This window comes from Dendrobates tinctorius, unplaced genomic scaffold (assembly GCF_039654945.1).
Source record: "Dendrobates tinctorius isolate UK_male_01 unplaced genomic scaffold, ASM3965494v1 ptg000084l, whole genome shotgun sequence".
Taxonomy (NCBI): Eukaryota; Metazoa; Chordata; class Amphibia; order Anura; family Dendrobatidae; genus Dendrobates; species Dendrobates tinctorius.
The window spans coordinates 19,143,758-19,165,344 of record NW_027361752.1 but is presented as its reverse complement, the minus strand read 5'-3'; the positions used below and the strand labels follow the sequence as shown (position 1 = coordinate 19,165,344).

Genomic DNA, 21,587 nt, shown 5'->3' with positions numbered 1-21,587 from the left:
GGCCTGCTGGATGTCATTTTTCAGGGCTCTGGCAGTGCTCCTCCTGTTCCTCCTTGCACAAAGGCGGAGGTAGTGGTCCTGCTGCTGGGTTGTTGCCCTCCTGTGGCCCCCTCCACATTTCCTGGTGTACTGGCATGTCTCCTGGTAGCACCTCCAGCCTCTGGACACTACGCTGACAGTCACAGCAAACCTTCTTGCCACAGCTCGCATTGATAATAATAATAATAATCTTTATTTATATAGCGGCAACATATTCCGCAGCGCTTTACAGTTTAACAGTTTCAAAACACACGTCATAAGTAACAACGTTAACAATACAATAATTAAAGCAAAATAAGACGAAATAAGACGACCCTGTTCGTGAGAGCTTACAATCTACAATGAGGCGAGGGAGATACAAAGTGCAGGTGTTTATTTAGAATTGTGTATTTACAATGAAGGTCCAGCCATCTTGAGGGAGTGAAGGATAGATGGAGATAGTGAATGGGCTACACACACACTTACACATAGAATGACTTTGATTAGTGAACGTGATAGGCCGCTCTGAACAAATGTGTTTTGAGGGAGCGCCTAAAACTATGCAAATTGTGGTTAGTCCTAATTTCTTGGGGTAGAGCATTCCAGAGGTTAGGAGCAGCACGGGAGAAGTCTTGGAGTCAGGAGTGGGAGATACGGATTAGTGCAGAGGTTAGTCGAAAGTCGTTTGCAGAGCGCAGCGATCGGCTAGGCCGATAGACAGAAATGAGGGAGGAGATGTAGGGGTGTGCCGCACTGTGGAGAGCTTTGTGGGTGAGGCCAAGTACTTTGAATTGGATCCTATAATGAATGGGCAGCCAGTGTAATGACTGACGAAGAGCGGACACGTCCGAGTACCGATTAGCCAGATGGATGACCCTGGCTGCTGCATTAAGTATGGACTGGAGAGGGGATAGTCGAGAGACGGGAAGGCCAATTAATAGAGCCTTGCAGTAATTGAAGCGGGAGTGGATCAATGCTACAGTGAGTGTTTTTGTTGTTTCCATGGTGAGAAAAGGGCAGATTCTAGAGATGTTCTTTAGGTGTAACTGGCAAGAGCAGGCAAGAGATTGTATATGGGATGTGAAGGAGAGATTGGTGTCAAACATAACACCCAGACAGCGCGCCTGCTGCCGGGGTGTTATTGTGGTACCACTCACGGAGAGGGAAATGTCAGATTTAGGGAGGTTAGTAGATGGCGGGAGCAGAAGAAGTTCAGTTTTGGAGAGGTTGAGTATCAGATAGAGAGTGGACATGATAGTGGAGACTGCGGACAGACAGTCACTGGCCCTCTGTAGTACAGCGGGGGTAAGGTCGGGGGAAGACGTATATAGTTGCGTGTCATCAGCATAAAGATGGTGCCGAAAGCAAAATCTGCTGATGGTATGTCCAATTGGGGCCGTGTAGAGAGAGAAAAGAAGGGGGCCAAGGACTGAGCCCTGAGGTACCGCCACAGCAAGAGGAAGAGAAGATGACGTGGAGCCAGAGATCAAAACACTGAAGGAGCGGTCAGAGAGATAGGAAGAGAACCAGGAGAGAGCAGTGTCCTTAATGCCTAGTGACTGGAGCCTAGAGAGTAGGAGATGGTGGTCAACAGTATCGAAAGCTGCAGATAGGTCAAGAAGAATGAGCAGAGAGTGGTCACGGTTACGTTTTGCTGTCAGAAGGTCATTGGTCACTTTGATGAGTGCAGTTTCAGTCGAATGTTGGGGGCAGAAGCCGGACTGTGAAGGGTCTAGAAGGGAGTGATTGGCGAGGTAACAGGTAAGGCGGGAGTAAACTAGGCGCTCCAAAAGTTTAGAGATGAAGGGGAGATTGGAGACTGGTCTGTAGTTGTTTGTGCAGGATGGGTCAAGAGCGGGTCTCCTTAGTAATGGAGTAGCGATGGCATGTTTGAAGGAGAATGGGAAAATGCCCGATGAATCCTGGATGAGCTGTACTACCTGAGCCACTTGTGTGGGTTGTAGAGTCAGTCTCATGCTACCGCGAGTGTGAAAGCAAAACCAACATTCAAAAGTGACCAAAACATCAGTCAGAAAGCATTGGTACTGAGATGTGGTCTGTGGTCCCCACCTGCAGAACCACTCCTTTATTGAGGGTGTCTTGAAAATTGCCAATAATTTCCATCCGTTGTCTATTCCATTTGCACAACAGCATGTGAAATTGATTGTCCATCAGTGTTGCTTCCTAAGTGGACAGGTTTATTTCACAGAAGGTTGATTTACTTGGAGTTGTATTCTGTTGTTTAAGTGTTCCCTTTCTTTTTTTGAGGAGTGTGTATATATATATTGTAGCGATCTGTACTCACTCAGCTATGGTTGAAATAGGCAAGGAAAGTAGTCTTTTTAAATGTCCCAGGAAGTTTATTAAAACTGTGTAGACTGTTATATATATATATATATATGTCGCGCCTCGTGTGATCAGAGCACAATAGACATATATTTGCCAGGTCTGGGAGAAATTCTGGCTTCCCATCCCCCAGCTCCCTGTGAATTTATAGCCTAGTAATGGCTGGCAGTATACTGTATTGTCTGCCTTCTCCTATGGCTAAAGAGAGCAATAAAAAACGAGAGCAATCAAAAAACTCAATATATAAGGAAAAAAACGAAGTCGGTTAACCAAAGCAACTAAATTATATATTTGTAAATATATTTTAAAAATTATCAATTATTTGACCATAAGAGCCAAAAATCTGTTCCACATTCATTAGCTGGCTGGTTTTGAACACCCCTGAAGGAGGCACAACCCCTGGACCTCCGTGATCCTACTGAACCCAGCTGAGACCTCTATAGAGTCCTACTTGGATTTGGAGAAAAGCAGAAAAGTCTAGGCCTTGTAGTCATAAATAAAATGTGACTATTACAGATTTCTGCAAATGAAATTTTGGGTATAGCATACAGCGCCCCCGAACGATGGTTTTAAAAACATCCTGAAAAAAAATCCTTATTTTAGATAAATGTAAAATTGAGTAAAAAAATAAGTAAAAACCTGATCTTGATATTCTTATATTCCGAGAGGCCGGCCAGTAGGCTAATGTTATCTATTGCTAGTGGCATCTGTCCTTCAAGAACAAAGCCTGCGATGGCCGCACATTAAATAATTCATTTTACAGTGATCCCTTAAGGTCATCAAAGCAGCAAAATGTTTAAAATTTGTTAACTTAAAAATGTGCAAAGGCGAAAAAGAAAAAAAAGCCGGAGACCATTTGCATTCCACTACTTTAGTCTAATACTTCTAAATGCTTCTTCATTATCTGGCGTTTTATCCAGACTCAGTGCTATTGTACCGGCTCTAAAAATGAGGTGATTAACCTTGAGGTCTTTCTTCCGCACATTTGAAAGCCCACCTCACACATGGCCTATGCTTTTTATTCATGTTCTACATGCTGATTTCCATATCGTCCCACTCGCCCTCCGATGCGGACATTAGCATAACAGTGCTTATGCATGACAGTGATTGAAGTCTGTGCTAACCGAATGTAGCAAGGGAGCCGCGATACGAGACCGCGGAAGGTAATTTGTCCAGTGTTGCATTTATAGACTTATAATGGTGTGGTGGGGTGAAATCGGGGAAGAGGGTCATCATTTGTGGGTTCATTTCCTACCTATCAATAAACTATGGACTAAAAGCATCGATATCACAGTGATATACTGAGAAATGATATACAGTACAGAAGCTGCAGAGCAAACTTAAGATTTAAAGGGGCATTTCCATCTCCAAGATCATATCCTAATATGTAGTAGTTGTACTAATAATAATATTAGCAAATACCTCCAATTAGAAATGTAGTATAGTTCTTCTGATTAGCTATGTTTCTTACCCCATGTGCAGGGCATGGCAGTAGCTTAGATATCCATGGTTATGACCACTCATATAGTGTCAGTTAGTTAGCTGTTATTGGCCATAACCATGGATACTACTGCATGCATTGCTTTGCGTATAGGTTAAGCGACATAGTGAATCAGAAGAACTATACTACATTTGTAAATGGAGGTTTTTGCTAATGTTATTAATATTACACCTGCCAGACATTGGGATAGGATCTTGATGATGGGAATACCCCTTTAACTCTATAGGGCAGCATTTTTGTGCATCAATATGTTGACCTGCAGGCCCATGTCAAACCACAAAATCATGGGATAAACTCAGATCATTAGGTATCTGATGGCAAGAAATCCTTTTCGATGAAGAATATATGTGATCTGTTAACATTTTGTCTATAATGGGTAAACCTTTACATGGCTGGACAAATTACTCCAAACTTTAAGGGATGCTAGAAAAGAAGTTTAATCCGGCTTTTCTCAAAACGCTAAAGGCCAGTAGGGAACGTTGCGTTTATGTAGATCATGTACATTAGTGTCTTCAAGTCAAGATTTTTCCCAACTGGATCATTTTCTATATCCGCAGCTCCTCCTCAGTTTGTGGTGAGACCGCGTGATCAGATCGTAGCTCAGGGGCGGACTGTGACATTCCCTTGTGAAACGAAAGGAAATCCTCAGCCTGCTGTTTTCTGGCAAAAGGAAGGAAGTCAGGTAAGGAGGACGTCTTCACCGATCTGGGCAATATTGTACACTGCTCCCCTCACCGAGTGTCTAAAGGAGGGCAAGCACATTATACACGTTAGACTGATGGCGGATTTGGTGAAACCAGATGGCCGTCTATACAGTTTTGGCTTTCGTTTGGCAGATGTAGGGAACAATGGAAATATTCTTGATGTGAAAATATTTTAGAAGGTGGACTGTAAAGCAAGAAGTAAGGGAAAGACATGGCATTGGTGCAACCGGTGCAGCTGCATAGAGGCCCAATAGGTTAGGGGCTTACTGCGATCCTAAAAGCTGTTTCTTACTATCAATTAGATTGCTCTTAAAGGTTGAAGCTAATAAATGTCATAACTCGCAATTACTAGTGGTTGTTAAAAAAGCCCACCTCTCATCAATTTTTTAATCCTCTTGATATATAATATTGCATTTATCATATAATATGGCACTGTGCATTTACAATTGCTCATTTTTTCTTTCTACCCATCTAATTCTCTTTTTTCACTTTGTGGCATCACATGATTAAAAACTAACTAGCTGAATCCTTCTCTCCTCTATGTAGAAACAGGAGGTCAGTTTTCTTTTTATGAGTCATGAGTCACTGCAAAAGTCCCTGTCAGGGGGAGGAGGTAGTAGATAGGTCAGGAGTTGAAGAGGGGAATGATTTATACAGAGACAAGAGGTGTCCTGACTTTACATAGAGCAGATGAAAGAGAAGAATTAGCTGGGTAGAAAGGCAAAATGAGCAGTTGTAAGTGCACAGTGCCATAAAATATGTTGACTGCAATAGAGTAAAAGGATAAAAACTTTGATGGGAGTGCTTCATTTTATTATTATTATTATTATTTATTAATTTATATATGACACCATTGATTCCATGGTGCTGTACATGAGAAGTGGTTACATACAAAATATAGATATCACTTAAAGTAACCAAACTAGCAATGATAGACTGGTGCAGACGGAGAAGGACTGCCCTTGCGGCTTACATTCTACAGGATGACGGGGAAGGAGACAGTAGGTCTGAGGTTTGCAGTAACTCCAGTGGTTTTGATGTGTCAGTGTGGTCATTGCAGGTTGTAAGCTTTCTTGAAGAGATGGGTTTTCAGGTTCCATTTGAAGGATCCGAATGTGGTGAATAATCGGACCTTTTGGGACACAGAATTCCAGAGGATGGGGGATATTCAGGAGACGTCTTGGAAGCAATTGAGTGAGGAACAAATAATTGTGGAGGAGAGAAGGAGGTCTTGGGAAGACTGGAGATTACATGAGGGAAAATAATGGGAGATTAGTTTAGAGATGTACGGAGGAGAAAGATTATGGATGGCTTTGTAGGTCAGTGTTAATAGTTTGAACTGGAAACACTGGGGAATTGGGAGCCAATGAAGGGATTTGCAAAGGTAGGAAGCGGAGAATTAGCGAGAAAAGAGATGAACTAGTCAGGCAGCAAATTTAAGTATGGACTGGAGAGGTGTGAGAGTGTTAGCAGGTAGGCCACAGAGCAGGATGTTGCAGTAGACTAGGAGAAGGATGATGAGGGAATGCACAAGCATTTTAGTAGGTTAAAGGTTTAGGAAAGGATGGACTCTGGAAATATTTTTGAGCTGGAGGCATCAGAAGGTGGAAAGAGCTTGGATGTGTGGTATGAGTCCAAGGCAGCGGATTTCCAGTACAAGGGGATAGTGTGATGTCATTTATTGTGATAGTTAAGGTTGGGAAGATATGTGAGATGAAGGAAAGGTGATGAGTTCAGATTTGTCCACATTGAGCTTGTGGAAGTGAGAGAAGGAAGATATGGCTGATAGACACTCCCAGATTCTAGACAGCAGAGAGGTGGGACTTTAAGTTGTACCAGGCCAAGGGTTTAGATGGAGAAAAGTAGGGGTCCTAGGACAGAGCCTTGAGAGACTCCAACAAAGAGAAGGCGGGATGAGGAGGTATTTGGGAGTCGGAGACTATAAATGTGCAATTGGAAAGGTATGAGGAGATCCAGGATAGGGCAAGATCTTTGACGCCAAAGAAAGAGAAGATGTGTAGTAGGAGGCACTGGTCAAATGTGTTGAAGGCAAAGAACAGGTCTAGAATGAGGAGCATGGGTGTAAGTCGTTAGTAATTTTGGGTCAGGGCAGTTTCAGTGGAATGGTGGGGACAGAAGCCAGATTGTAGTTTGTTGAAGAGTGAGTTAGATGAGAGGTGAGAGGAAAGTTCAGCGTGAACATGCTGCTCAAGAAGTTTGGAAGGGAATGAGAGCAGTGATATGGGACGATAACTGGACATAGCAGTTGGGTTGAGGGATGACTTTTTGAGGATAGGCGTGATTGTGGCATGATTGAAAGCTGAAGTGAAGCTACCAGATACTAGTGATAGGTTGAAGAGATGAACTTGGGATGGGATAAGTGTGGTGGTAAGGTTGGGGAGGAGGTAGGATGAGGTCAAGTGCACAAGTGGTGAGGTGTGATTTAAAAATGAGACGAGTAAGCTCTCCTTGAGTGATGTTGGAGCGGTAAGTTATGGGGTTAGGGCATTGGTCTGGTATACAAAGGGGTTGTGGTGGTCGAACAATAAAGGCTTGCCTTGTTTGGTTGATCTTATTTTTGAAGAGTGTGGCAAAGTCCTCAGCAGAGATTCGGGAGATTGGTGGAGGGTAGAGGAGGGAGTTAAAAGTTTTGAATAAATGGGGTTGCAGGACGAAGAAGATACAAGGGTTGTGAAGTAAGCCTGTTTATCTGAGGTGAGGGGTGATTTGAATGCGAGTGTTGCTTGCTTGAGTGCAGTGAAATCATCTTGTGAATGTGTCTTCATACAATGCCGCTCCACAACCCTGGACACTTTCTGAAGCGTTTTAGTGAGGTTATTGTGGCTGGGTTGCCTACTGAATCATCACACTCTGCCATGCACGAGAGGAGTGACAGTGTCAATAGCTGATGCGAGAGTGCCATTGTTGAAAGCAGTGGCACTGTCTCTGTCATGGAGTGATGATATGGATGCCAGTGGTGGAATAGAGTCAGAGAGTATCTGAGTGTCTAGACGTGCGAGGTTTCAGCGGGGGTACGTTAGTTGCTGGATATGGGTGACCAGTGAGGAGGACAGTGATTAATGAGGAATGTGATTAGATGGTGGTGAGATGGGGGAGAGGGGAGGTTGTGAGGTTAGATAGGGAGCAGAGTCGGGTGAAGATAAAGCGAGATAATAAGCTACTTTATATTGAGCTTTGAGATAGGAGAGGACCCTATACAGTTCTTGCACAGGGGCCTTCTACTGTCTGCATCCACCCCTGAGCAGAAGCAATTTTCATGTGAATGGAGTTTTAGCTCCCCATGCTCATTAGATAAAAGTTAGATGAACACTGATCCCGGATAGATTATGTTGGGGGGGACATAAGGATAAGGTGGTTGGAATTTAATCACTCTATCATTTTATTCTGTGGAGAGATGAGCCACCGCTAGATTATTCTTCTGGAAACGCTGTCATAAAGAGCACAGGAGCACAAGGCCAAGTCGAGTCGGGAGTGATACCTGCAGTATCCCCTGGTTGCAGTTTATTTTACTAAAAAACTAACTTTGCTTTACTTCCCCTCTTGTGGTCCAGCACTGAATTTTTGCTGCTGCTCCCAGTGTCTGATATTGTTTGCAGTGCTGACATGATGTTGACAGCGCTGCAGCCATCAGTAGCTCTGAATGGATGTTGCCGTCTACTCTGAGGGAGCTGCTGAACTCGATTATTCGCTGCATCTCTGCCAATGTGATCAGTGATGCCTACAATAACAAACATCCGGACCAGCGGCGATCATTTAGTGATGGACCCAGGGAGGGTGAGCAAAGCAGATTAAATTATTTAAAACAAACTGCAGAGAAAACTGGGATTTTCCGAAACTGGAAAAAAACATTTAAAGGTTGAGTGGCCTCTTGGAACTTTGCCTGGAATCCAGTTGCAGGACCACGAGTTTTGCTCCTCTGTCCACACTCTCCTCACAACTGCTCCAGTTTCCATTAATTGTGTATCCTCCATGAAAAGGTCCATACTTATATTCCTTTTCCATGTAAGAATCCCACTCTTTTTCCCAGATGAGTTGGTGATTTGGTTGCAAGCCCCAAACATTGTATCATTCCCATTCAATAAATAATATAAATACAGTAATTGACTGAAAGGAAATGAAGAATGGCTCCTGGATCAGGAGTGAACAGGGCAGTTTATCACGCACCTCAATATACAACATCCCGTAAGCGTTTAGGGCAATGTCATCTTTTATCAAAACCCAAAAAAAATCAATATGATTTTGCTGATTGTCATAGATTAATAACCGGTCCGGACAGACAACATAATGGCTCTGGTGTAGGGCAAAATGAAGAATTGTCTATCAGAAGAGACAAATTAGACTGCAAAGAAGACTATGAATCCGGGGGATGACTGCCCGATTCTCCATTACTATTGTGCTATTATTGGCAGCAGGTGAGGGATTTTATTGTAGTGCCATTTACTATGCTGTATAGAAGGAGGAAGAAATGGCCACTACTTCGTAGAAACTAATCAGCTTTTTGTACTTATGGACTCATATATTACAGATTTTTCAGTAAGTATACCATGCAAAATGTTTAATGTGTAGTGTAGATGCTAAACCCCAACATTACATTTGTATTAGGCCAATAAATGATTATTAGTCAATCCAATAGCTAAAAAAAGAAATAACACTGCCATGTATTAAAAAAATTCAATATAAATCAATGGTAGAAGGTCAGAAACCAACAAGCGCCACCCTTGGGCATAAGTTGTAAGTGGTATTACAGCTCATTTTCTTTAGGGTATCTTATTTTAAAGGGAACCTGTCATGCCATTAACTAACGCCATCTTTATAAAGGCGTTATTTTAGAAATCTTGGTTTATGTTTTTCAGAAATTAATTGCCTTTGTTGCATGCAGATGAGCCACAAGTGCACTGGGTGAGCACTGCTGCCTCTCTCAGCCTAATCCCCACCCACTGCCCGCCTCCCGTGTGTGATTGACAGGTCACTCTTTTTTCAGTGACCTACTTCTCCTGCCTGTGATCTAGGGCAGGTGCCGCCATTGTTCAGGGTGCTGCATGCGCAATAAGGTCTTGATCAAGAGACTGTCGGTGTCTGGCGCTATCTGTGCAGCTTACAGATCCTGCATGTAAAGGGGTAACTTGAGGCTTTAAGGTAGCAAGTCAATATTTCTTCTACTGCAACTGTACATAATATTATGGCTCAGTCCCATTCACCTGCATAAGACGAAGCTGCACTGAATTGTAATACCGGGTAGAAGCAACTCAGAAGTGACCCTTTTAAACCGAAAAGCAAGACAGAAAGCAAAGCCTTGAAAAGAAAATATGAAGTAGTTATAGGTTCCTGTCCCAGATGGGCTCCAAAATTCTGAGGTAATATGGGTGAATGGGGGCAGATACTCAGAGACGGCTTCTTCCATTAGGTGACGTGCGCTAATGTTTATGGTAAGTGGCTGAATCTTGTAAAGTGGACATCCATCACTTCATTACACGGAGAAGAGCTTCTAATTAACCTATTCCATTATTTGGTGGATTAAAGTCATTTAGCGTAATTCAATGATGTTAATACTCAATTGTATCCTCGTCTATTGGTCTTATGTAACCGTGGAGCCTCGTGAGGGGGAGCGGAACTCTTTTGTCAGTAGCGTCATATGATTACCTACTTTTTGGAAATTAATTAGACAATTATTAGTTATTTAACACATGTCCTTAGCGTAATGCTCATGATGTACAACTTCAGGGCTTTATTGAGGTGAAATACACAGTCCATGGGAATGCATGGAGGTCTGACGCTGTCTCTGCATCAAATCATCACATTTTTGGGTATAGATAGATATTAGATCGACTGATATATAGCAGATAGATAGATGGATAGATAGATGATAGATAATAATAGATAGGAGATAGATACAGATAGATAATAGATAGATAGATGATAGATAATGTATAGATGGTAGATAGATAATAGATAGATGGATAGATAGATAATAGATAGATATGAGATGTATAGACAGAGATAGAATTAGGTGAAGTCGATATTACACATTTTATGTTACAAATTAATAAACAAAACTTAGATAATTAATTCCAATCGTGCAGTTAATATGAAACATTTCCCCTTGATCAATAAATGAACCAAGAACAAGTAAAATTATCTTCCATCCAAATAAACAAATGTTTCATCTTATGAGAACAATCGCCGTGCGGCAGATGCGGGTAAATGTTACACAAGTTATTACTTTCCATCAGATATTGATGTTTGCAATTACATTCATAGTTTGCCGTATTAAATGAACAGACTTTGGTTTCTCAGATAATTTTCTCTTTGCTTTTTTCCAATAGAATCTGCTTTTCCCAAATCAACCACAACCCAACAGTCGATATTCTGTGTCCCCAACTGGAGACCTAACCATCGCCAGCATCCAACGTTCAGACGCCGGCTATTACATTTGCCAAGCCCTGACAGTAGCTGGAAGCATATTGGCAAAAGCCCAGCTGGAAGTTACTGACGGTGAGTTCACATGGTTGCTGTCAATCTGCGAGCGTCCGTGACCTGTCAGAAAAAAACTCTCATCGAGTGCAGTATGTCCATTCCTGCCATCCCTGCTGGAAATTATATGGTGGCTGCACATTATATACAGAACAGATTAAACTCTGTCAGCCTACTGTCCCTTAACATTTGGGGTCTTGTTTGGATAATTAATGCCAAATTACTGTTCCAACTTTGCTATTCTAGTCCATATAATAGATTATTTTTTTCCGTTGTGTGTTTGGAAAGTTGAAGGATGAGGAACCACGAAAAGAACAGTGGGGTGCAATCCTTGTTACATTGTGCCTGAGAACATGAATAAAATGATCTTGATAATTTGACACAATTTTCTATTCAAAATATTACAGCAAGTCTAGAAGCCAGGAGCCTAAATGTAATACCTACTCTGACCTGACGGGGTGCTATTTATAGTTTAATGTATCTTATTTTCTAAAGGAGTTTCCATAGCCCATCCCTGAGATATGCCATTAGTAAGAGTCCGAGGCTTCTGACCCTACTCATCTTAGTGCTATTCTATATCCCTTTAAATGAGAGATATCAATTGGGAACAGCATTTAAAGGAATGGTTGTAGAGTTGGTTCAAATCAATTTTCGCAGGACCCTTTCCATTGGTCACGTCAGTAATCTACAGCCGCTAAACAAGAGTACTGAGAACCCCTTATTAGCAGACGGCCGTCCTGGCCACTATTTTTGCACCATTGCACTAAGCCAGGTAATCAAGAGGAGCAATGGATGCTGGGAGATAGGCGGTGGACATCAGGGCTCCCGTTCAGCGGCTTAGATTATGGACGTGGCAAATGCACCCGGTCTTACAAATAGATTTCTGCAAATTCTGATAGATTGTAATCAGAAAAAAATGGTTTTATTCACACTGTAGTCTACAGCCTGTGTCTGCTATATGTCAGCTACTTTATACAGCCCATGAATGATGGTACCGCTGCTTATTTATAAAAACTGAGGCTCGTTTCACACTAGCATTCTTGGGCGCAGCGCAGGGCTGCCGCTAAGCCCCGCCCCCGGCCGCACTCCCTCCGGTCAGTTCCTCCACTGATCGCATGAGGCTGCATGCGATCAGCGTATCATATATATATCGTTGGATACGCTGATCGTGCGCTGACCATGCACTGGTCTGATTTTGCTGGCGCTGCGCCCTTTCGGTGCTGCGCCCAAAGCATAAAAATGCAACACAGCGCGTTTTTGTGCGCTGGGCGCAGCACCAGCAAAACCAGACCAGCGCATGGTCAGCGCACGATCAACGTTTCCAATGCTAAATATAGGATACGCTGATCGCATGCAGCCTCATGCGATCAGAGGAGGAACTGACTGGAGGGGGTGTGGCCAGGACGGGGCTTAGCGGCAGCCCTGCGCTGTGCCCAAGAATGCTAGTGTGAAACTAGCCTGATCCTTTTTTTTCTAATCAAATACAATATCAATTGCTTTAAATCTATCTATTCAATATCTCACTTGTACGATGCTACGGCCCTACCAATTATCCAAAAGGAACGAGTTGTCTTTGGAATATCTCTGTACTGCAGGCTCAGGTTTGGGGCCTGTAACGTCAGATACTCATAGTTTACAAGTCAGATATTAAATATGCAAATTGTCTCTTCAGAGAGGAAGACGGCTAGAAACCTAGCACCACCTATTGGAAGCAGTGATCCTACAAGTCAATGTAATCTCTTAACAAGCCTTACAATATGACTTAGAGTAAAAACCAAACCGGAATCTCAATTTGCAGACTCGTGTTTTATGGTACTGCCCCTCATCAGTGCAAAGTATGAGATTGGATTTGGCTAGGTGAGAGACTCTGGACTGGGGTCTAAAGGATAACGTGTCTCTTTGAGGGGAGTGACATGCCAAGCTTCTTCACCACCCCATCTTATCCAGTTATCTGGAGTAGCTAACACCTGTTGCGCTCTTTCCTCACCCCCCCCATTTAAATTCAAATTTTGCAGGACACAGGGGTAGCATCACTTTTGGACTCATTATGTTGGGGTTATTTGGAAAGAGAATCAAGCCAACATGCTTTTGGATCCCACTTCTTGATTCATCTGAGAGCCACAGAGAGAGACTGCCTTGTAGAACAGACTTACTATTTTTCACACATCCAAGTCAAAGTAATATGTAAAATTACGGATAATAAAGTTGGATACATGTCAGAGATGAAATTTAGCTCAATCTAAGCTCTAACCATAGTCAGAGTCTGGATGCCAAGGACCCACCAGTAACATTGACTCTTAGAGCCCACTGCTCTGCTACATGCAAATATGACATTATCCACATGGATGCATTTACCTATGCCGCTATCTCATAATACACTGGGCAGTGTGTTAGATGAATGATGAGATACTGTCTTTGTCTGCATATAGTGAATTAAGTGCATTTTGCTAACTACTGCCTCCTATAATGGAGGATGGGAGCCCACCTGCACAGAGGCCCATCAGGGAATTCACTTTTTTCCTGTGGCCCATTCTAAGCCTGGCTTCTAGTATGGCACTTACACTTGTACTACTGTATATTAGACCAACAATAATAACTTGCCAGGGTCCTAAGTGTAAGCTCCTGGGCCCCAATGTAAAGTTGTTCTCTGTTCCCCTACCGATTATGTTTCCTTTTTTACACAATACTTCTTAAGAACCTTTTCGGCCCTTCGTGCACCATAGTTAACATTTCCCTGCTACTTTTCCACCTTCTAAAATTAGTTCCCTGTCTGTTGCTAATAATAATCAATAATTGTTCATCCTTTCATTAAAGGGGTTGTCCGGTCTGACTTTAGACTTATGAATCCCCCCAACGCACGTGTAGGGAAGGTAACCTGATGGACGGACAGACGTGTCAGAATAGAGAAAGATAGGTTTGCACAGTTTAGACAGGTGTCAGTTACTACAGTGGAGAAACACCTAGGAAACTGTAGTGGACGTGCAGTACCTTGGGTTGACCATTAGATGGCAGGGAGGAGTGTGAGCAAAGGACTTGACATCAGCTTAGGGCTTTAGAAACCATTGGTCATGGGGGCGGAGTTACAGTGACAGGGGACCGGGAGAGCTATAAATACTGAGGGAGGGTTCCAGAAAGTTCCATTCCCCAGGGGGAGCTCCAGTGACAGGAGGACTACGACAGTTCGTGCGCTGTGAGGAAAACCGTACCAGGGGGACTGAGGAGAGATAACGTCAGGGGGGTGGTCCTGACAGGAAGAACTGCAGAAGAGACGAGACACCGGGTGTGAGACACCGTGTTGGACACGACGACTGGTCAGTGGAAGTGCTGTTGGTTTATGGGCCTAAGGCGGCCACAGTGACGGACCTGTCAGGAGCGTCGACGAGTGCAGAGGGGATGGTGTATGCATACACGTCCCCAGTATAGAGTACGGTGTGTAAGAAGCGGCCCTGGAAACGGAGGGCCGTGAGGTAAAGAAAGTGCGGTGTACTCTGAGGCCGTCAGATGGACGGCGAGTGAAATAAACTTGGACCTGTTGCACCCAGAATCTGCCTCCATCTTGTCTCTGTTTTATCTCTGCGCGGTAAGAAGAGGGTCCTCCCCCCCAGCTCGGCCCACCGACCCTACATTTGGCGTAGTCGGCAGGATCGCCGCTGCTAATACGCTATCTTCTGCGGCAGGCCTGCGTCTGAAGGACTGAGAAAAACTTGGGCTGCTCTATTTTGGATTATAAACACCTGTGGACTACCAATTACTGACCTGTGGATTACAAATTGGGACGCTGTGGCGGATCTGCGTTGCTGCAGAGGATCCAAGACAGCAGCTGATTCTGCCCAAGATGGCGGTATTACTCCAACGCAGGAGAGAGGTCCGGGTGTTTGCCATGGTTCCGGATGGACTGGGGCCCCCTCCAGCGTACTCCTGGGGGAAATGATATGTGCCAGGAGGCCTCGGGCGCCTGGAGTGGCGATGGCGTCGGGAGATCGAGTCCCGCTGGGAGTCATGGACAGTCTTCCAGATCTCAGGCGGAGAAGAGTGGTTGCAGACCCTACAGGAGCGACCGCCAAAGACATCACCGGGAAGCCTCCCCGCGGACCCCCTGAGCCTGGAGGCCAGCCCCGCCGGACGGCGGGGTGAAGAACAGAGACTGCGGGAGAAGCAGCGGGAAGATGTGACGGAGGCCGCGACATCGGGGAAGGTGAGAGTTCCCCTGGCTCTGCTAGCGGCTCTGCCAGCGGCTCCGCAAGAAGTCCCCGCTACTCAGCTGCAGAATGCGGCCCCCTGTGTATCCAAAAGTCTGGCCGAGGAGGCCCTTACTGTTTACGCTGAGCTTAGCAGGGCCTCCGTTACCGTTCCTGATTCATCATGACCGGTGGCGCCACGTCTGGTGTCGCCGGTGCGGAGACTGTCTACAAAAGGCACTTCTGCGTGTCCCCTGCCGGTAGCGACCTCATTCCCGGAATCGGCAGCTACTCCGGCTCCGTCTGGAACTCCGGGTGCGGCCTATCCCGTGGCCGCGGCTATGTTGGCGTTGGAGCCGGCTGCGGCCTATGTGTCAGGCCCTGTGGCCCAATCTGCGAGAAATCCGGCTGTCACTGCCCGCCGCCCGGCCCCAGCTGCTTCTGGGCCGCTGACATCATCAGCCGCCTCTGCCCCGCCGTCATCCTCGGTTAAGTCCCGCCCACCGGACTCCAGGGCTCATACCGGACCCTCTGTTTGGGTCGCAGGAGTTATAAAGAAGAAGAGGGCCAGGGAGAAGGAAGTCTGGAACCTGCTCCATGACAGGGGAGAGGCTGGCATGGCGGCTGCACGATCCCTGGGACGGCTCGTTTCTACTAACTTGCAGAAAGGGACACTTCTTGCATCCTGGGAGCTCCACGGTTGTGGGGTCCCTTGCTACCAGCCACCAGGAGATGGCTTGAACTGTTGGGAATTCGCTATCTGCATAACGGTGTAATTGGGACAGTTTGCGTCCAGGTTAAAAGAAAAATGTTTTACTTGTTATAAGTGTTGAAATTGGTTTGCCTGACATAGCGGGGATGCAAAAAGAAAAGTGTCAATGTTAAAGGAAGGGGGAGAAAGCCTGTTATATTTTTTTTTGTTTGCTTTGTTGGTTAAAAAGAAAAAAAATGGTAAATGAAAAAAAAAAATAGAAAAAGGGGTACTATTGCTATTATAAAGTTGTTTTGTTGTATAATATGCAAAAGTAAATGCAACAGGTCCGGGTAAGGGAAGGTCTATAGGACCAAAGCAAAGTGTGCGATCCCAAAAGGGGTCTAGCTGTGGAGGAGGTCTGGGAGACCGAGACGCCGACCATGACATATAACTGAAAGAAAGGTAAAAGAGATGGAAGATGTGAGAAAGACAGCCATCCTAGGTCAGGTCCCCGACACCACGGACACCCCGGAAGAAGGAAGGCGGGCGCCAACAATGATCTGGTAGGTGTGAGGCCTCGATCATGGCGTACCGGATAGTGGAAGGTAACAGAAGGGGAGAGTAGGGGAAGGTACAAGCCATAGAGAGAATATGGGTGTACCTAGCCCAATTTGAAAGACGTTGTCATGTGGCGTGCGCGCTGGTGAGTAGCAGTAGGCTGCTCAGAGCATAGTGCTCCCAGTATGGTTCGACCCCCGCAGGTAGTGGGTTTGGCACAACAGCTGGTCCGACAACAGAGTGTAGGTGAAGCTTCAGAACGACGAAGACAGGGATGATGATTGTCAAGGACGACAATGGACAAAGGAAGGGAGAGTGTAGGGAAGGTGACCGGACGGACGTGTCAGAATAGAGAAAGATAGGTTTGCACAGTTTAGACAGGTGTCAGTTACTACAGTGGGGAAATAGCTAGGAAACTGTAGTGGACGTGCGGTACCTTGGGTTGACCATTAGATGGCAGGGAGGAGTGTGAGCAAAGGACTTGACATCAGCTTAGGGCTTTAGAAACCGTTGGTCATGGGGGCGGAGTTACAGTGACAGGGGACCGGGAGTGCTATAAATACTGAGGGAGGGTTCCAGAAAGTTCCAGTCCCCAGGGGGAGCTCCAGTGACAGGAGGACTACGACAGTTTGTGCGCTGTGAGGAAAACCGTACCAGGGGGACTGAGGAGAGAGAACGTCAGGGGGGTGGTCCTGACAGGAAGAACTGCAGAAGAGACGAGACACCGGGTGTGGGACACCGTGTTGGACACGACGACTGATCAGTGGAAGTGCTGTTGGTTTATGGGCCTAAGGTGGCCACAGTGACGGACCTGTCAGGAGCGTCGACGAGTGCAGAGGGGATGGTGTATGCATACACGTCCCCAGTATAGAGTACAGTGTGTAAGAAGCGGCCCTGGAAATGGAGGGCCGTGAGGTGAAGAAAGTGCGGTGTGCTCTTAGGCCGTCAGATGGACGGCGAGTGAAATAAACTTGGACCTGTTGCACCCAGAATCTGCCTCCATCTTGTCTCTGTTTTATCTCTGCGCGGTAAGAAGAGGGACCACCCCCCCCAGCTCGGCTCACCGACCCTACACACGCACTGTGCGCTTCGAGGATTTGCCTGTTTCTGGGCTGGGAAAGGTGGTCAGGTATGCGTCATGCACAGCGTCGGACTGGAACACCTTGGGCCCACCAGAGAAAATCATTCTTGGGGCCCACTATGTAGCTGCATAGAGTTAAATACCAGACCACCAATTATGCGGTAAAACACGCTAATATCTGGGTATAATATAAGGTTGTACATGTCTTAATTATGTAGCAGGAGTTGGGGTAGCCCCCTCATAGAATATAAAGCAGCCCCCTCACATAGTATAATGCAGCCATCTCATAGAATATAATGCAGCCATCTCATAGAATATAATACTGCCCCCCTCATAGGGTATAATACTGCCCCCCTCATAGGGTATAATGCACCCCCTCATAGGGTATAATGCACCCCCTCATAGGGAATAATGCTGCCCTCCTCATAGGGTATAATGCTGCCTCCTCATAGGGTATAATGCTGCCCCCTCATAGGGTATAATACTGCCCCCCTCATAGGGAATAATGCACCCCCTCATAGGGTATAATGCTGCCTCCTCATAGGGTATAATACTGCCCCCCTCATAGGGTATAACGCTGCCCCCTCATAGGGTATAATGCTGCCCCCTCATAGGGTATAATACTGCCCCCCTCATAGGGAATAATGCTGCCCCCCTCATAGGGTATAATACTGCCTCCTCATAGGGTATAATACTGCCCCCCTCATAGGGAATAATGCATCCCCTCATAGGGTATAATGCACCCCCTCATAGGGTATAATACTGCCCCCCTCATAGGGTATAATACTGCCCCCCTCATAGGGAATAATGCACCCCCTCATAGGGTATAATGCTGCCTCCTCATAGGGTATAATACTGCCCCCCTCATAGGGAATAATGCATCCCCTCATAGGGAATAATGCTGCCCCCTCATAGGGTATAATGCTGCCCCCCTCATAGGGTATAATACTGCCCCCCCTCATAGAGTATAATACTGCCCCCCTCATAGGGAATAATGCATCCCCTCATAGGGAATAATGCTGCCCTCCTCATAGGGTATAATGCTGCCTCCTCATAGGGTATAATGCTGCCCTCCTCATAGGGTATAATGCTGCCTCCTCATAGGGTATAATGCTGCCCTCCTCATAGGGTATAATGCACCCCCTCATAGGGTATAATGCTGCCTCCTCATAGGGTATAATGCTGCCCCCTCATAGGGAATAATGCACCCCCTCATAGGGTATAATGCTATATAGATATATAGATATAGAGTTAGATAGAAATAGATAGAAAGATAGATGTAGAAATAGATAGATATAGAGATAGATAGTAGATAATGGATAGAAAGTAGATAATGGATAGATATAGATAGAAAGATTCATAGAGATAGATATAAAGATAGATATAGAAAGAAATATAGATAGATCGATAGGTAGATAGATATAGAGATAGATAGAAAATAGATAATAGATAGATAGATATAGAGATAGATAGCTATAGATAGAAAGATATAGAGATAGATATATAGATAGAGAAAGATAATAGATATACAGATATAATAATAATAATAATAATAATAATATAGACATATATAGATAGATATAGAGATAAATATATATAGATAGATGGCTATAAATAAAAATAGATATAGAGATAGATAGAGATAATAGATATAGAGATAATAGATATAGAGATAGATAGATATAGAGACAGATAGATATAGAAAGATAGATATAGAGATAATAGCTAGATATAGAGATATGTATAGAGATAGATAGATATAGAGTTAGAAAGATAGATATAGAGAGATATAGAGATAGATAGAGATAGCTAGATAGATGGATAGATAGATATAGATAATAGAGATAATAGATAGATAGATATAGAGATAGATATAGAGATAGATGGATAGATCAATAGATAGATAGATAAAGAGAGAGAGATAGAGATTGATAGATAATGAGATATTGAGATAGATATAGAGATATAGTGTTAGATAGAAAGATAGATATAGATATAGAGATAGATATGGATATAGAGATAACAGATATAGAGATAGATAGATATAGAGATAGATAGATATAGAGATAGATAGATAGATATAGAGATAATATATAGATAGATAGATATAGAGATAATATATAGATGGCTATAGAGAGAGAGATATAGAGATAGATATAGAGAGAAACAGATATATATAGATATGGATATAGAGATAGATAGATAGATATAGAGATAATAGATATAGAGATAGATAGATATAGATATAAAGATAGATAGAGATAGAGAGAGCGGTAGATAGAGAGAGAGATAGATACAGAGATCGATAAATAGAGAGATAGATATAGATAGAGATAGATAGATAAAGATAGATAATAAATATAGAGATAACAGATAGATATAGAGATAGAGTAAGATAGAAAGATATAGAGATAGGTAGATATAGATAATAGAGATAGCTAGATAGACATAATAGATAGATATAGATAGATATAGATAGAAAGATAGATATAGAGATAGATGTAGAGATAGAAAGATAGATATAGAGATAGAGCGATAGATAGAGATAGATATAGATAATAGATAGATATAGAGATAGAAAGATAGATATACAGAGAGATCGATATAGAGATAGAGATAGATAGATAGATATAGAGAGAGATATAGAGAGAAATAGATATAGATATAGAGATAATAGATATATATAGAGATAGATAGATATAGAGAGATAGATACAGAGAAAAGATATAGAGATAAATATATAAAGATAGATATAGAGATAGAGAGATAGATATAGAGATAGATAGAGATAGATATAGAGATAGATAGAGATAGATATAGAGATAGATAGAGATAGATATATAGATATAAAGATAGATATAGAGATAGAGCGATAGATAGCGAGAGATATAGATATAGAGATAGATAGATACAGAGAAAAGATATAGAGATAGATAACGGATAGATAAATAGATAGATAGGTATAGAGATAGATAGATATAGATATTAGATAGAGATATATATAAAGATAGATAGATATAGATGGTAGCTAGATAGATAATAAATATAGAGATAATAGATATAGAGATAGATAGATAGACATAATAGATAGATATAGAGATATATATAGAAAGATATAGAGATAGATAGATATAGAGATAGATGTAGAGATAGAAAGATAGATATAAAGATAGAGCGATAGAGATAGATATAGAGATAGATAGATATAGATAATAGATAGAGATAGAAAGATAGATATAAGAGAGATAGAGAGAGAGATATATTGAGAAATAGAGATAGATAGATAGATAGAGACAGATAGGGAGAGCGAGAGAGATATAAAAAAACAAAACAAAACACAATACTCACCTCTCCTCCTCGCTCCCACGCTGATCCCGGCTCCAGTGTCAGGAGCTGCCCCCCCTGCCAGACACACAGCGGGTGCGCGATGTAGTGACGTCATCGCGCACTGGCTGTGAGCCAGGAGCAGAGAGGACTGAGGGCGGCGCCGGCCCTGATGCAGAGCGGCTTACTGGGCTGGGGGCGGGGCCTCTGGGGGGTGGAGACCGGAAATGATATTCACTGCTTCGCAGTGAATATTCATTTCTCTTTAGCAGCGGGGACAGGGGCTCCTGCCTCTTGACACCCGCTGCTGCTCCGCTGGCAGGGGCCCCCATAGCAGCTGCATGGTGTGCGACACACCACTGGCTGGGGGCCCCTGGAGCAGCGGGGGCCCTAGGCAACTGCTGGCCCTGTATGCCTGCAGGTGCCAGGGCCCACCAGATGCCAGGGCCCACCGGAGAATCCTCCGGTTCCCCGGTGGGCCAGTCCGACGCTGGTCATGCATACTCCTGGGCAGAGCCCCTATAGTGGGCGAGGCCTCGCTCCATACACTTGCTTGGAGCAAGGATGCGTCCCGTCTAGTGATGCGGCCATCCCATGGGTTTGTCCATTCAGTGGGCTGGACCTCTCTCCATACTCTAGTATTGAGCAAGGCCACGACCGGTCTAGTGATGCAGCTGTCGGGGGGGGGTGT

The 21,587-nt window shown here is 44.0% G+C and overlaps 1 protein-coding gene across 10 annotated transcripts in view; it reads left to right on the top strand.

Moving 5' to 3' along the window:
* ROBO2 (roundabout guidance receptor 2) overlaps window positions 1-21,587 on the top strand; it is a 582,091-nt gene that overhangs the window by 448,054 nt on the left and 112,450 nt on the right. For all 10 annotated transcript variants that reach the window (XM_073584464.1, XM_073584461.1, XM_073584462.1 and 7 more), the window contains exons 7-8: window positions 4,423-4,547; window positions 10,914-11,082. In XM_073584464.1, coding sequence (XP_073440565.1) covers window positions 4,423-4,547; window positions 10,914-11,082 — 294 coding nt within the window. The remainder of the gene's footprint in view (window positions 1-4,422; window positions 4,548-10,913; window positions 11,083-21,587) is intronic.